The 17,088-nt window shown below is 39.6% G+C and overlaps 1 protein-coding gene across 1 annotated transcript in view; it reads right to left on the reverse strand.

Annotated features, from left to right (window-relative positions):
- Positions 1-451: 451 nt before the first annotated feature.
- The window catches only part of LANCL3 (LanC like family member 3), a 94,301-nt gene continuing 77,664 nt past the window's right edge, over positions 452-17,088 (reverse strand). Inside the window, exons 4-5 of the mRNA XM_059050029.2 lie at positions 9,040-9,247; positions 452-1,981 (exon numbers count right to left, since the gene is read on the reverse strand). Of these exons, the coding sequence (XP_058906012.1) occupies positions 1,822-1,981; positions 9,040-9,247 (368 nt within the window). The 3' untranslated portion in view covers positions 452-1,821. The remainder of the gene's footprint in view (positions 1,982-9,039; positions 9,248-17,088) is intronic.

Raw genomic sequence — 17,088 nt, forward strand, 5'->3', positions numbered from 1 at the left:
GGCCAATTTTATATACTTACATCTGAGGATGTGAAAATGAAACAATGAGCTACAAACGTACATGCTTTTCAAAACCACTTTGTCCTAGTTTGTTCTGATGAGTGCAAACATAAAGAGAGTCAGAAAATATCCAGACAGTTCTTACCTTTCTTCAGCCCCAGATTCTTTGAGAATCTTGCGAATGCTAGAGATCCTCTTCCCAGAAAAAAGAGCGCGCACGCGTGCGCGCGCGCACACACACACACACACACACACACACACACACACACATATTTTTAGGCAACAAAATATTCCCCAACTCCTCCCAAAGTTCGTCCATGAATCAAGAAGTTAGGAACTACTGAACTGAATAAGCGCTTAGGTATCTATCTATCTATCTAGATACATATCTAGATATATATACATCCTGATGTAAACCTAAGCACTTAATGATACATATTCTACATCTATCACGTATATCCAAATATTTAATGACTATTTAAATAATTGTTAAATCTTATACAGTATGCAATTTCCTCCTCACTGTGATATATGTAATTGATACTGACCAAATTCTAGAAAATGGATAAACTCATGTTCTGAGTATTGAAGTGACAGATGCTCCCACAATGTTCTGGAAACCACTATTTACTTGAAGTAGCTTTACAGCTTCTATGTGTTTATGGCAGGGCTGAATTTAACATGATAACTTGGGTCACTGGGTATTGTAGACAAATTCTAGTGGAGCCTCTGTCTGGGAGGGTAAGGTGATCAGCCAGTGAGTTCACGCATCTCTTCATCTTACACTATAAAATTGAGCAGTGTTCTTTTCATAATCACTGGGCCCTTTCTAGGCCACTGTGTGCCTGTCCCAGGGGACACAGTATTCCATCCAAGATGGAAATGACCCACCTTCGTAGTGGTTACCCTGATCTTTGAGATGAGTGATTTTTTTCCACGAGTATATTTTACAGTTCATCTAATAGCTTCATAGGGATTACATAAGCATTTTAAAAAGTACAATAGACAGTACACAGCTTATGCTTCAAATTGAGAAAAACACTTGACAGTATAACACTTGCTACAGTATTTGCTAGCCTGTGAATTTTGCTCTTCTAATTGAACTTTTGGAAAGAAAAAGGAACCCAGGAAGAGAGACGCTCTAAGACCTAAGGGTCTTAGAGGAATTTGGGGGTTTAAACTAAGTTATGATATGACCTCTTTAAAGTGCCCAGGGTAATGATAAAAAATAGATTCATATGCAAATTTCTCCATTCATTAAAAATCATGAATTTCAATAAGTAAAGGCAAAGGACAACCAAGGGTTTCCCTTTTTGTCCTTCGGCAACCTGACACGTCCCTCCTAGCAGTTTTAGCTGGGCAATTACTTTAGTTTTCTGATCGTCTTTATTTCTGAATTTAGGGGTGGAGGGCACCCACAAATGGTCAAATTCTCTCTCCAATTGCAAAGGTATTTTTGGCATGTCATTGCCATAGTCCACATTTCAATTTTGTTTTCTATCCCGCAAGTGAAAGACAGATGATTTCTCTTTCCCTTTTTCCTCTGATCTCTGGTCTCACATCTATTCCCTGAACTATTCCATCTCTAGGGGTTTTAGAAGAGTTGTGGTGGCTTTATGTTTGCAGGTTCTCACATTGTTCTCCCTTCAATCAGGTATCATGTTGCCTTCACCTGCTTGCTCCCTCCCTTCCTTCCGACAGCAATGTTAAGGCTCATGGCTGTGATACCATTGAATGTGGCTTATGTGGGAACTGCCTCAGGTAGTAGGCTCAGGAAATCTCAGGAACCTTCTGCAGGGCCACGGTGGGACACGGAGCCTTCTAAACAAAGATGCTGAAGAGAGGGAACTCAGCCTGGTTGGGCTGCAGCAGATCGATCAGAAAGCACACCGTCCCGGAGAAGCCTTCATACAAGCTGTATATACTTTCAAGGACCCGGGAACCAGCCTTGAATTCCTCGGTAAATAAAAATTCAGCAAACCTAAGAGAAGGAGAAAATATGAACAGTTTTCACACGAGAGTTTCCATATTATTGGCCCTGGGTTGCTTCTTCCTCCTCTCTGCTAAGTTCAAGTTTTAGCATCATTCTCTTTCCAGACATGTATAATATCTTAAGGAAGCCTTCTTCCCTGTTAAAAAATGGAGAAGCCTTTATGCCGTTGTGTATGTTTCGCAACAGATCATGTTGGCAAGCAAATACAACTATTTTCAGCATTTGCAAAGCAAAGCAGTTTCTGAGGATTTCATTCCTTCTGTCATCCGATAATTAAAAGTAAAAAAGACAGATAAATAGCCATAATTTTATCTTGAATAGAAGCAAGCTGATATAGGCCTCTGCCTTTAAAAAAGGTAAATATGCTGTGTTTCTGCAGGCATATTATTTCTGAGCTAGGTTTCATTTATATGTGACAGAGCGCAGAGACTGAAAACAAATGGGCAAGATTTTATACAATCTGTGCTTTGGGCAAACAAAAGAATCAGATGAATGGGAAAAGGCAAGCAACATTTTATAATCATGACATCAAACAGCAAACTCAGCTACAAGATAGATTATTTTTAGGACACCTGCCTTAAAAATAAATCACTGACCTCTAAATTCTCTATGAGAGATCTTTTTTCTTTTACCTGTATTTGCTACAAAGCCTATTCAAATCATTTATAATGAGTAACATTTTTAGTAGCTTACAGGTTTTAAAATGCTGTCACCTCTTTACAGACTTGCTATACCCATTCCCATCAACAACCAAAATAATCACCAATTCAGAGGCTAGAGCTCACAGGTTGAAAAGGCCTGACAGCTGATTCTGCTGTAAATTTAGATTATTGCTACTACATAGGGGGTCCTCTAAAGAGTAATTACTTGTTTGATCTTCTTAGGGCTCTTAGAATTGATGGTAGCTTAAAATAAATTAGCAGGAAACATACTGCAATTCTGTCTGGGACAATTTTTCTTTCAACTGTTTTCCTGAATATGCAACAATTTTTAATGGAAGTCAAAATTTTAAACAGTAGAATAGTGATGCATCTTAAGAGTTAATTCAAAATTTGTAATTACACACTGAAACTTCGTGGTATAGCTTCAAGGAGTCTTAACTGTTTTAGTGCTATGGATCATTTGGCAGCCTGGACTCCTTCTCAGAAAAAAAATGTCTTCAAATATGTAAAGAAAAATACACAGGATTCCCAAGGAAATTAATTATATTAAAGCATGGTTAGCAAAAATTTTTCAACCAAATTTGTGATACAGTGATATATGGATTCTTTATTAACACATTAAATAACAAGATCTAGTAGTGGGTCTAATAACTGCTGACATTTCTAAGAGTGATGGGAGTAAAATATATTTCACAATATCTGCAACAAGACTAATAACATGAGAATATCTATGACATCTGTTGGTGACAGAGTTACAGCTACTGCGAATTCAGAATTGAAGGAAATGCTACATTTCAGCTTGAAATGTAATACTTTTCTTAAGTAAATTCACGAATCCTAGATTGTGAAGCCCTGGTGTAGCAGGAAGAGGAAGAGCTTTGGGGTTGCAATACGCAACTCTGATAATTTCAAGTTACATGACCTTTGGCAAATTTCTTAATCTGACTTTAACACGGTGAAGTTGCAGAATTGCTTAAGATTATCTGTAAAGATCAAAGATACCATATATTAAGGCTCTGAGCAAAGAGCAAGCATTCGATACATGGTAAACAGAATTTTTTCACAAAAACATAGTATAACAGAATATTTGTAAAATAGAGACAACCATCCCACCACATTTTAAGAGAAATCCACAGTTAATTTTGCTCCCTCCTCTGACCTTTTTCCCCCCTAGGGTTAGATTTATTTATTACATGATTGAAATCATAGTCTGTATAATATTTAGTATCCTACATTTTTTAATTTAAAAGTAATATGATAAACATTTTTGTGCTTTTCAAAATAACTTCTAAATGATATATAGCAATTTACAAGAGTACCAGCAATGTGTGAGAGTAGCAGTTTCATTGTATTCTGACCTATACAACACGTTATCATACTAAAGTGAAAATGACTGTTTCTTTTTTTTTTTTTTTTTTTTTTTAACATCTTTATTGGAGTATAATTGTTTTACAATAGTGTGTTAGTTTTCCCTCTACAACAAACTAAATCAGTTATACATACACACATGCTCCCACATCTCCTCCCTCTTGCATCACCCTCTCTCCCACCCTCCCTATCCCACCCCCCCAGGCGGTCACAAAGCACAGAGGTGATCTCCCTGTGCTATGCAGCAGCTTCCCACCAGCTATCTAATTTACATTTGATAGTGTATATATGTCCCTGCCACTCCCCCACTTCGTCACAGCCCACCCCTCCCCCTCCCCATATCCTCAAGTCCATGCTCGAGTAAGGAAAATGACTGTTTCTAAAATCTACCCAATGGTGCAAAATTCAAACTAAAAAATTCATTTTTCTAAAACACTCTGTCAAAATAGAAGTCAGAATGGTAATTACGGAACTAAAAAGAATTACAGACACTGATAACATTACATATCAAAACCTATTGACTATGACTAAAACTGAACTCAGAGGAAAATTCATTGATCTGAGTTGTTGTTGTTGATGTTATAAAGATGGAAGGTATTCTAATTAAACACTTTTAAAAAACTGTAGAAAATAACAAAATAAAGGGAAGGAACACTGGAAAATCAAAAATAAAGGCAGAAACCAATGAATTAGGAAGCAAAAGAGAAAAACAAAAATAATTAATAAAAACCAAAAGACAGTTCCTTGAAAGGATAAGCAACATAGACAAAATGCTGGTGTGTCTGGCCAAAAAGGAAAACCATTAGGAATGTGAAATGGCATGTAATCACAGACATGGGAAATTTTAAATCTCATGGAACTATACTGTTAGAACTTTATGTCAAACATTCGAAAGTACATATGAACTAGATGCTTTTTTTTTTTTTTTTTTTGCGGTATGCGGGCCTCTCACTGTTGTGGCCTCTCCCGTTGCGGAGCACAGGCTCCGGACGCACAGGCTCAGCGGCCATGGCTCACGGGCCCAGCCGCTCCGCGGCATGTGGGATCTTCCCGGACCAGGGCACGAACCCGTGTCCCCTGCATCGGCAGGCGGATTCTCAACCACTGCGCCACCAGGGAAGCCCTAGATGCTTTTTATAGTAGTTTATTCACTACCAAAAATAATTCAAAAAGAGGTAGAAAACCTGAATAATTAAATAATCATAGAAGAAACTGAAAAGGTGGTCAAATATTTTTCTGGAACCATAAATTCCAACTCTGTGTTAAAAGAGTAGTAGGCAATGACCAAGCAATGTTTATTCCAGGAAGGTACATATTGTTTGACTTTACTGTTTTAGGAGCGGCCAAAGGAAGGCTCCGCAGTTTGGACCACACCATATTTAACTTTGAGTTATGATGAAGTGGAAATTTCAGTACACTAAACAATTAAATGCAATGCCCAAACAATATTCAGATATTACCCGCACATTTTCAGTCTTTACCTGTAAGTGAGAAATTTAAGTTGTCTGAAGGGCCCTGTAACCCCAGACTTATAATTAAGACTCTGTAAATTAGGACCAGTCTCCAAGAAAAATAGAGGGGTTGTTCTGATTCTTTTTAATAGGTTTTCTAGAGAATGACGACCCCGATGAAATTTATTCCAAAGGTGATATCACATTAGCCTAAGTAAGATCCCAAATGACTTTTTCTCCCTATATTTGGGAAATAAAGGGTCAGGTTGCAACCTAAACAGATTAGGGAGCCATCAATCAAAATATATTAACAGACTTCCAAAACAATGGAGCTACAAATGGGGGACTCACATATGTTAGTATTTTTCCTTCTGTGCATACATGCAAATATCATAAAGGGTATTTTATGGTTTTTTTTAAAAGATCGAATGTTAGATAAATTGCCTTGGGAAGACCTCTCTGACAAAGTGACTTTTGAGTGATGGTCTGAATGAAGTAAGAGAACTGGGACATATATGTAGAAAATGAACATCACAGGTGAAGGAGACCAAAACTTCAAAGGCCTTGAGGTAGACTGTACCTGGCATCTTAACAGAGTCACAAGGAAGCCACTGTGGTGCAAAGAACCAGAAGCAAGACAAGTAGGGCATGATATCAGAGACGTAATGGGAGGCAAGATCCTGGAGGGCTTTTTGTTCAGAGAACAGACTTTCGCTTTTACTCTGATTCATGTGGGAAGCCATCAGATTATCCTGAACAGAGGAGTGTCATAATCTGACATGATACATATTATAAGAAGCAAATTTAAAAGATCATGGTGAAACACAGACTCACTCTTAATGAAATCAGCATAAAGGCAAGGATGTTTATTATCCTTATTTTTAATTGAACATTGTTGTGGAGATTCTTACCCATGTGATAGGAAATGAAAAAAAAAAAGAGTATATAGTTGAGAATGGAAGTAACAAAATTATAATTATTTGCAGATAATATGTGTGCCTACTTAGAAAACCCAATGGAATCTAATAGAAAGATTAATGGAGTTCAGTAAGGTAACCAGATATATCATTTTGATATTTATCAAAACTAAGATGTTTGTAAGATAAAATGCAGATTTATATGAGAGAAGGGCATCTTAGATTGCTAAACTGCAATAATAATATGTATGTTTTTTAAAGTCTTTATAAATGCCAGTAATAAATGACCTGAAAACATAAGGGAGGAAAAGATTCCACTCACAATCCTGGAAACATAAAATACATAGTAACAAAATTAACAAGAAACATATAAGTCCTTCATAAGATCAAAACTTTACCAAATGACATTTTTACAAACTTAAATAAAGGGAAAACATACCATACTCTTGGATGGAAAAACTTAAATTCTAAAAATGTGAATTCTCACTAAGTAACATATAAATTCATTGAAATTCCAATCAAATGTCCGTAGGAGTTTTTAATTTTTGAAAAATTGACTCTAAAATACAATTGGAAGAATAAATGAGAGAGAACAGCTAAGAAGAACTAGAAATAAATGAATAATGAAACATGGAAAGTCCAGAAACAAACCCACACATTTATATAAATTCAGTTTATGATAAAACTGGAATTTCAAATGATTGGGGTAATTGGCCAACAGATGTTATGGGAAAGTTTTGTTTTTTCATCAAAAAACACAAAGATAGGGCTTCCCTGGTGGCGCAGTGGTTGAGAGTCTTCCTGCCAATGCAGGGGACACGGGTTCGTGCCCCACTCTGGGAAGATCCCACATGCCGCAGAGCGGCTAAAAAAAAAAAAACAACCACAAAGATAGATATCCATCTGACACTATTTTAAAAAGTAAGCTCTAAACTAATCAATGATTTAAAAGTTAAAGTAACTTCTAAATTGGTGGGAGAAATGGGTGAAGGGGTACAAATTTATTTTTAAAATGAAAATAAAATCATAGAAGTATTAAAAGTCAATGTAAATTAATATTTTTACAATCTTAGAGTGGGAAAGGTCTTTTTAACTGTAACACAAAGTCCAGAAATCTTGAAAGTTTGACAACTTTATCAAGAAAAAAACTTAAAATTTTTGTCTGGCAAAAGACCATGAACTAAGTTGAAAGAAAAATGGCAAAGTAGAAAAATATTTACAGCATATATTGACAAAGAGTTACAGTCCTCAAAATAAGCATCACAATAGGGAAAAAATGGGCAAAAGACAAAGACAGTTTAAAATACCTCTGGATTTAACGACTTCAATTTAAAAATTGTTCTCATAGTGCACAGAAAGGTATGTATTGGATATTTGGGACAATTTTGTTTGTATTAGTAAAGATTGCACATATACCAAGTGTCCATTACTTAAAGATTGGTTAAAATAATCATGGTACAAAAAAAAAAAAAAAAAAAAAAATAATCATGGTACAACTATAATAAATAACTATATAGTCATTAAAACAATGAGATAGATCTATACAAGCTGAAATAAAGGATGTCCCTTAAAAATTGTTTATTTAAAATCATAAACTGTAAACAGTATGTATAGTACTGTTATACATAATTGTAGGATCTTATTAATATGTACTAATACATACATATATGTATGTATATATAGGAACATACATTCATGCATAGAGAAATGTCTAGAATGATATAACTCAAATTGTTAGTGATAATAACAGTGAACACTTACATTGCAGTTACTATGTGCCAGGCACTGTTCTAAATGATAAATGAGGCCATTATGCTAAGTGAAATAAGCCAGTCACAAAAAGACAAATACTCATGATAACACTTACATGAGGAATGTACAACAGTCAGTCAAGCTCATAGAAGCAGAAAATACAATGAGGGCTGCCAAAGGCTGGGGTGGGGGAGGGGAAATGGGGAGTTTTTGCTCAGTGGGTATAAAGTTTGTTACTGAAGGTGAATAAGTTCTAGAGATCTGCTGTCCAACATTGTGCCTATAGCTAACAAGATATTACTGTACATTTTAAAATATGCTAAGAGAATAGATCTCATATTAAGTGTTCTCACCACAATAAAAAAAAATCACAAATATACATATCCTTTGGCCCAGTAATTCCACTTCTAGGGATTTACTTACAGATATACCCATACGTGAACAAAATGATATATGTACAAGGTTTTTCATCATAGCATTACAGGTAATGCAAAATATTGGAAAGAATCCAAATTGCTCTCCAGATGGGACTGGTTAAATAAACTATGGCTAATTCAGAAGATGTAATTCTATGCAGCAATAAAAATGAAAAGTCCTTTATTTACTGATTTAGGGTGATCGTTAAGATAGGGAAGTGCTACCATTTGTAACAAAAAAGAGGGACAAAATATTACATATATGCCTATCTGCTTGTGTATATATACAGATATGTATATCCCTGAGAAGATAACTAAAAGACTGGTAACTGACTGTCCCCTGGGAAGAGAACTAAATTGCTATAGTGCACAGTGAAGTATTTCTTTTTACACTTTAAAACTGTGTGACTCTATTACCTATTTAGAACATTAATTGTATTAACATTTGGAGAAAAAAAAAACATGCAAAGAAAGGCTGACCTTTGGGCTCGGTAGATGTATTTAGAGTTTCCCGTGAGCCGGTATAGCAGCAGGAAGACATAGGCACTGCCAGCTACCCCGTGGCAAATCCCTGGCCCCTTCTTTAGCAGGCCCTTCTGCCACGTGAGTTCCCCACACCGGATACATGTGTCCAGGTACTGTGGTTTCTTGGAAACCAGATAAGCTTTTGCAAACAGATAGGCAATTCCTGTGAAAACATCAAAGACATTAGAGGTGATTTTCAGGGCTTAACATTATAGAGAGAAACTTCTCAAACTCTAAGAGGCTCACAAATCACCAATGTATTGGTAAAATATCCACTCTAATCTAGTAGGTCTGAGGTGGGCCCAGAGATACTGCATTTCTTATGACGGCCCTTCCGGGGACCACATTTTGAGTAGCGAGGCTATAGGATCTTCTCCAAGGGAGTCTTATTTTACCTGTGAGATTTAGTTTAAGTTGTTTGAATTGTATGGTGATACTGGCCCTGAGAGAAAGAGCAACAAGTAGCTAGATTGATAAACTCCATAATTTACAAATGGGTTACTACTCGATGACACATACCCTGGTAAGCATTATGCATATCTGGCTATTTGGAATGGCTAAATGTTTACACAGTTTGCCCATTCCCCCACGGATGTTCAGAATTTGTAATGTTAAAGTACTTATAACTACACACCTTTTCTTAAGAGCCAAATTGGGAGTCCTTCCAAAAACAACAATGATCCCAAGTGACCTGGCCAAGACTCTGGCTTCAGCTGTGAAGTGAGGCCCTCCCCACTTGATTGTTCCAAGGAAAGACACGTTCCTTCAAAACTCCTCAGCCAAGGCAATCTCAATTACACAGGCAGGAATGGAAACAAGAGAAGTGACAGCTATTAATAGAAACAATTTCCCCCAAGTTCCAGGTGCCCATATTCAGAGAGGAGTTTAATAACACAAGATCACTCTCTCTCCTGCCTCACCTACCCTTCTCGTATACAAACTGGGAAAGACTGGAATTTAGTAGATATTTTGACTAGCTCATCCATCAAGGTTATCTTTGCCTTTGTCTTCGACTAGCCTATTTTACAACTGTGTGAAGACAGAAATTACCTTGTAGAAATCTGACAGTAATGTAAATAATACCTGTCTCTAGAAACTCACATTCTGTCCAGTAGATGCTGCATTGAGTTCCCTCAGTCTTCGTGGAAGCAGCTAGTTTCTGCATCTATTAAGTAAATTCATGTCAGCATTCCTAATAGCCTAGAAATATGTCCACTCTTTGGATTTTCCTTTGAACCAGCTGTAATACCTTTGTGGTTCCCTCATTAATTTATGAGTTAAAATTGTTGACATATGTTTATGTTTGTACGAGAGTCATGATTTTATTCTCTCTTTTTTTTTTTTTTTGCAGTACGTGGGCCTCTCACTGTTGTGGCCTCTCCCTTTGCGGAGCCCAGGCTCCGGATGCGCAGGCCCAGCGGCCATGGCTCACGGGCCCAGCTGCTCCACGGCATGTGGGATCTTCCCGGACCGGGGCACGAACCCACGTCCCCTGCATCCGCAGGCGGACTCTCAACCACTGTGCCACCAGGGAAGCCCATGATTTTATTCTCTTTTAAAAATGTATCCTTTAACACTCCCTATGACAAACACATAACAACGGGCTCTCCTCAGCCAGTGCTTTCTAGTCAACCACTGACAATGGTCACCTATAGCACTGTCCTTCAGTTTTAGGAAGAAAGTGTCATTCCCACAAAGAATGATTTTTAAAAGAATTGAACTTAGTTAATTACACATTCATTCATTCACTGTATCCATTCATTTGAAAGTGCTCATTGATGATCTGCTGTATGCACAGCCCTAGGCAGGGCCAGCTTCATGGGCATGTGACCTGTACAGCCTCGCAAAGGGCCTCCAGAAGGGCTCCACCCTGGATTGAACACTCTTTTGTTGCCATCTTGAAATTCTTAATCATTTTTTAAAAAGGGGTCTGTATGTTTATTTTGTACTAGGTCCCCCAAATTATGTCACCAGTTCTGGCCCCGGGTGATATAAAATAAATGCTAAACACAATTCCTGCCCTTCAGGAAGGCACTGTCTAGAAAGGGAGAGAAAAATATGTACTTTTGACTGATACATAATAAGGCATGTAGTTCATGATGCTGTGGGGACATAAAATGAATGGCCCTGAAAATAATACTACAGGGATCAGAAAAATGGAAGTTCCATGAGGGAGACAGTCAGGGGAAGCTTTGATGGAAGTAAGGCTTTCTTCAGGACTGTGTAGGATGCCTAGGAAACTTCAGGCCTGAGGAGATGGAGAGAGAGCATTCCAGGCATCAAATCAGCAAGGGCAAAGTTTCTAAGCCACAATAAAGAAGTCACATGAAGACCAGTGAGGCAGTGTTCTAAGTAAAAGGACCATGGGCTGGAAGGGTAGATTGGGCTCACATTTTGGATGATTTTACAAGTCCAGTTGGGCAGCTTGGACTGTATTCGTGGGCAGTAGGGAACCAGTGGGAGCGTTTTGTTGTGCATTGGTTGGTTTATATTTTTAATGATATGATTAGTATTATAGACAAAATGCCCCACTGTGGGGTCAACCAAGACTGAAAGAAGGGCAATAGGGTAGTTATGAGTGGATCGTGTCAGCAGAAAGATGGCAAAGAGGCTAATGAAAGAGACAGCTCACAGGATGGGTGGCTGTTTAGATATTAATTGAGCACCTATTATATACCAGGACAGTAGTAGGTGCTAAGGTTTTTAAAAGCCCCTGCCAGGGCTTCCCTGGTGGCGCAGTGGTTAAGAATCCTCCTGCCAATGCAGGGGACACGGGTTTGAGCCCTGGTCCGGGAAGATCCCACATGCCACGGAGCAACTAAGCCCGTGCGCCACAACGACTGAGCCTGCACTCTAGAGCCTGCGAGCCACAACTGCTGAAGCCTGCACTGTAGAGCCCATGAGCCACAACTACTGAAGCCCATGCGCCTAGAGCCCGTGCTCCGCAGTAAGAGAAGCCACCGCAGCGAGAAGCCCACGCACTGCAACGAAGACCCAACACAGCCAAAAATTAAATAAATTTATTTTTTAAAAAAGAGAAGCAGATGGTTTAAATAAATAAATAAATAAATAAATAAAAGCCTCTGCCTTCATTAGTCTTTACAAAATAACTGGGGCATTCATTAGGCTACGTGAGGGGACAGAGAGGCGTTGAGGAAGCACAGAGGAAGGCTCCTGACACTTGAAGTAGGAAAGGCCCACTGGTGAAATGACACCATCTAACCTGGGTACCAAAGGAGAAGGAGGAACAGGCCAGGTGAAACAGAAGCCCTTGGTGCTCTAACGGATCCCTTTACTTTCCTGGCAGGTGCCCCATCCCCCAGCTGCTGTGAGTTGACTGCTGACAAAGCTCACTGCTGCCCTCTTCTTGGGAGATATGGCCTCAGCCAAAGGGGGTGGCTATGCTATGCACTTCCCCCAGCAGGTTTTGGCCAATGATTGGCTGCCTCAAGACAGAGCAACTCTGTGGTGTCATCTGTGCTTCTTAGCTCCCCCCACCCCGCCAGAATCCAGGTGAAGCTACTCTCCAGGTGAGACACAGAGAGCCCTTTGCCACCCAGCTCCTACTCTGTCCTCCCACCACTTCTCCCCCATGCCCTCCATGAAGCGTTTACTTCAGTGAAACCAAACCACCCCACAGTTCCCCTTCCTTCACCATGTGGTTCCATGCCTCTGACTGACTTTTCTTGGAACAAACTTCCCACCCTTCTTAGTCTAACTTATCTCAGGCATCACCTCCTCCAGGAAGCCTTCCCGGAACCTGGAGGAGGACCAGAAATCCCTCCTTTGAGCTCCAATCACTCCTTATACAAACCTTAGCACTCACACAGCATCATATTAAAATTACCTGTTTTTTAATATAAATAATTTTTAAATTGAAGTATAGTTGATTTGTAATATTATATTCGTTTCAGGTGTACTGGATAGTGATTCAGTATTTTTACAGACTAAACTCCATTAAAAGTTATTATAAGATGACTATAATTCCCTGTGCTATACAATATATCCTTGTTGCTTATCTATTTTATACATAGTAGTCTGTATTTCTTAATCTCCTACCCCCATCTTGCCCCTCCTCCCTTCCTTCTCCCCACTGGTACCCACTGGTACCCACTAGTTTGTTTTCTATATCTGTAAGTCTGTTGAAATTACTTGTTTTCATGGCTGCCGCCCCTAGTATTGTGCCCGCTACCCAAGGGCAGGTACTGTCTTGTTCATTTTTGCTCCCCGATCTGTGGCATGGTGTTTGACACATGGCAAGGCCTCCACAAATGTCTGCTGACCCTATAATGTCCCATTTCTCACTCCAGCACAGGCCGATGCTGAAGTGGCGATGAAAGATGTGGAAGGAAGACGGGTTGAGATGGTCTAATTGCTAAACCAGGCCACTAGCCCCAGGCAGCTTAATGGGTATTGATCCTATGGTTCTGGCCAGAGACAAAGGGCCTCTTCCTGCAGCCTGGATCATGGGATGGTACATGGACAGGACCTTGAAAAACTTCTACACCTATTGTCTCCTTACCTAACCTAATGAAATCCACAATAAGGTGGCTTAATCTAAAACGAAAGGACGTTGGATTTCTTTGCTTTTGCTGGGAACGGTGTCATTTCATCCTGGGAACACTGATTATTGTGAATTGACATGAAACCCGGAGGCAGCAATGATATATGTCTTTGTCAAATACAAATGGGAAAATGAATTATTTCTTAAGAAGTATGGTTTGAGAGGCTAAATCTTAGAAACATGTGATCCAGCAGAGCCTCGTGATAGCCAGACTTGGCACATTTCGTTTCAACATCCTAGAGAATCAGCGCACAGGTCCATTCTGGGATCCGGAATTTCACCGAAGCACGCGTTGTACGGTGTGCGCTACAAAGCTTAGTGACCAAAGACACCTGCACTGTACAAGTACTTACTGTTCTCTATTCAAAGTCACCTACCCAGGAGCCCTCATGAAATGATTTTAAAAAAATATAGCTACACCTGTGTTTCACCCAAGTAAAGGAAATGTGCTGTCAGTGTGACCACAGTAATGATGTAACATAATGCGATCTAGAGTTTCTTTTAGCCACAGCATTTGTTTTAATGATTTTGTAAATGACTTTTGTCCTGTATTACAGAATCTCTAAGGCTAGGAAAGGGTCAGGTGAATCTGCCAGCTATACTTCATTGTATTTATTGAGAAAAACTCTACGCCACACTGGGTATTTATAAATGTGGGTGTCTGCGAATCTTTTGGGCCATATCCCTCAGGAACGGTATGGGGTCCACAGGATTAAAGGGGTCTGTGGTGAAAAAAAGACTGAGTTTCACTGCTCCACCTCAATGCACTCCTTTCACAGATGAACAAAGGCACAAAAGAAACAACGTGGTTTTCTCAAGGTTACTTAGCTGGTTAGTGTTGGAACTACAATTAGAACCCAGAGTTATTAAGAGTCCAGAAGTATATTCACAGCTCATAAATGATAACTAGGGCTGTCACCTGTAGAGGTGGGTTGAAGGAAAGTCAATAGGAAACAATCATAGTATCACTGATGAAGATAAGGTATCATTGATGAAGTTCCACACTGTGGATTATTTCTGGCAGGGTTTTAATCACAGAATCAGTCTGCTGCTCCAAACCATCTGCACTGTTCATAAATCTACTCGCAAAAAATCTTCTCCTCACATAAGTGAGAATTATTTTTCTAGGTCATTTCTTGTTTTAGAATTTTTGGAGAGCTTCCTGTTGCCAACTTCAGAGGCATCTTGATGGTCTTTAACCTGCACTTATCAGTTTTATAATCACTCTTGATGCTATTTTTAGCACATCTCTTAAAAGGAAGACCAATACCCTTGAGATGGAAGTGAGGGTTGGCAGACATAATGGGCTCCATTTGGTTCTTTAGTCATTTGTGAATTAGTTTATTTTTGGCAGTCCAGTGAATATGAGGATTTAATGATTTTGCCCTGCAACCTGCCGTTTAATCTAACCAAGATACTGAACATGAATGATAAATGAGGATAAATAAAGTCCCCAAGGTGATGAATACTATGCTATACTATTATGGTCCATGATTTACAAAAAGACAGATGGGATGTGATGTACAGAGAGAATGGAATAACCGCCCTTCAAGAACCCCACATCAATTAAGTGGCCCAGCCACTCATTTTAGTAAATTATCTTCCCACTCTTCACAGGGCTTTTACTATACATTGAATCCTTTCAAAATAGGCTGTATTTAATTTGGGACATCTCCAAAATTCAAGGATCCTGGGGTGCTTGGAGGATACCCAAAGGCCTTCACTGAAAATCATTAAAGGGAATAGGAAATGGGAGTGTTGAGCGTATCATGAAGAGATATCATTTCCAGAACGGTAAACAATGGCTGTTTTTCTTCAGAAAGTTCAAAGCAAGAGAAAGGTGGGCTCAAGTGATCACTGGCGGGAACTAGCCTGGACATAATGCACAATGCCCTGGCGCTGGTACAAGCACACACAGGAGCCTTTGAAGTCCTTCCTTAAGTAACAATGGCAGGCAGAGAAAATATGGCCAATGGTCTAAGATTTCTATTATGCGTCCCCTCAAACTGTACTAAATTCCAGTTGGATTAAAGAACATTAATTAGGTAAGGAGGGGAAAGGAAGTAATAAAAATCAGGTAACAAGTGAAAGAGAAATCAAATATATTTGAAAGCTGTACTCATGGCACTGAAGCATAGCCTTGAAAATTAAGTAACACTCCTAATCAAAAATGTGTGTGTTGGGCTTCCCTGGTGGCGCAGTGGTTGAGAGTCCACCTGCCGATGCAGGGGACACGGGTTCGTGCCCCGGTCCGGGAAGATCCCACATGCCGCGGAGCGTGAGCCATGGCTGCTGAGCCTGTGCATCCGGAGCCTGTGCTCCACAATGGGAGAGGCAACAACAGTGAGAGGCCCATGTACCGCAAAAAAAAAAAAAAAAAAAAAATGTGTGTGCGTTGGGCTTCCCTGGTGGCGCAGTGGTTGGGAATCCACCTGCCAATGCAGGGGACATGGGTTCAAGCCCTGGTCTGGGAGCATCCCACATGCCGCGGAGCAACTGAGCCCGTGTGCCACAGCTGCTGAGCCTGCGCTCTAGAGACCGCGAGCCACAACTACTGAGGCCCGCGCGCCTGGAGCCCGTGCTCTGCAACGAGGGAGGCCACCGCAGTGAGAGGCCCGTGCATTACAGTAAGGAGTGGTCCCCGCTCACTGCAACTAGAGAAAGTCCATGCACAGCAATGAAGACTCAATACAGCCAAAAATAAATAAATAAAATAAATTTATTTTTAAAAATGTGGGTGTTATTTGGTATTTTAAGTCTCTCCTCTGGCCAATTGACCAAAATGCACCGTCTTTTTTGAATTGCCCCTACTCTAAGGCCTAATTAGCAGTGTAATGGGATTGAAAAAAAAGGGAAAAGATGGGGTCTGATAAGTTTCCAGGCTCGATTCCAGAGAGTTCACTGCAAATGGCTTCTCATTTCTCTAGACTTTTCATTAGGTGATAATGGAAACTGTCATTTGGAGAAGAATTACAGAACAGTCCATCTTCAACCTTAATGTGTGTACAAGTCACCTAGGGATCTTGTTGAAGTGCAGATTCGGATTCAGTGGGGCTGGGGTGGGGCCTGAAGTTCTGGATACCTAACAAACTCCCGTGCCCCTAGTCCAGGGACCACGTTTTGAACTGCCAGGTTCCAGATCTGCACTGTCCCATGAAGTTACTGAGCGCTTGCAACGTGGCTAGTCTGTATCAGGATGGGATGTAAGTATAACAGAGACACGGGATTTCAAAGACTGGATATTTTAAAAATATGAAGTCACTCGATTTTTAAATTGGTTGCATGTTGAAATAATATCTGGTGTGTATTGGGGTAGATCTATTATTAAATTTCATTTCACCTGTTTCTTTCTATGTTTTTAACAGGGCTACTAGAAAGTTAATTTCATATGTGGCTCGTATTATATTTTGTTGGATAGCACTAGTTTAATTTGTATACAA

Source organism: Kogia breviceps, chromosome X, assembly GCF_026419965.1.
Source record: "Kogia breviceps isolate mKogBre1 chromosome X, mKogBre1 haplotype 1, whole genome shotgun sequence".
In the NCBI taxonomy this organism is placed as follows: domain Eukaryota; kingdom Metazoa; phylum Chordata; class Mammalia; order Artiodactyla; family Physeteridae; genus Kogia; species Kogia breviceps.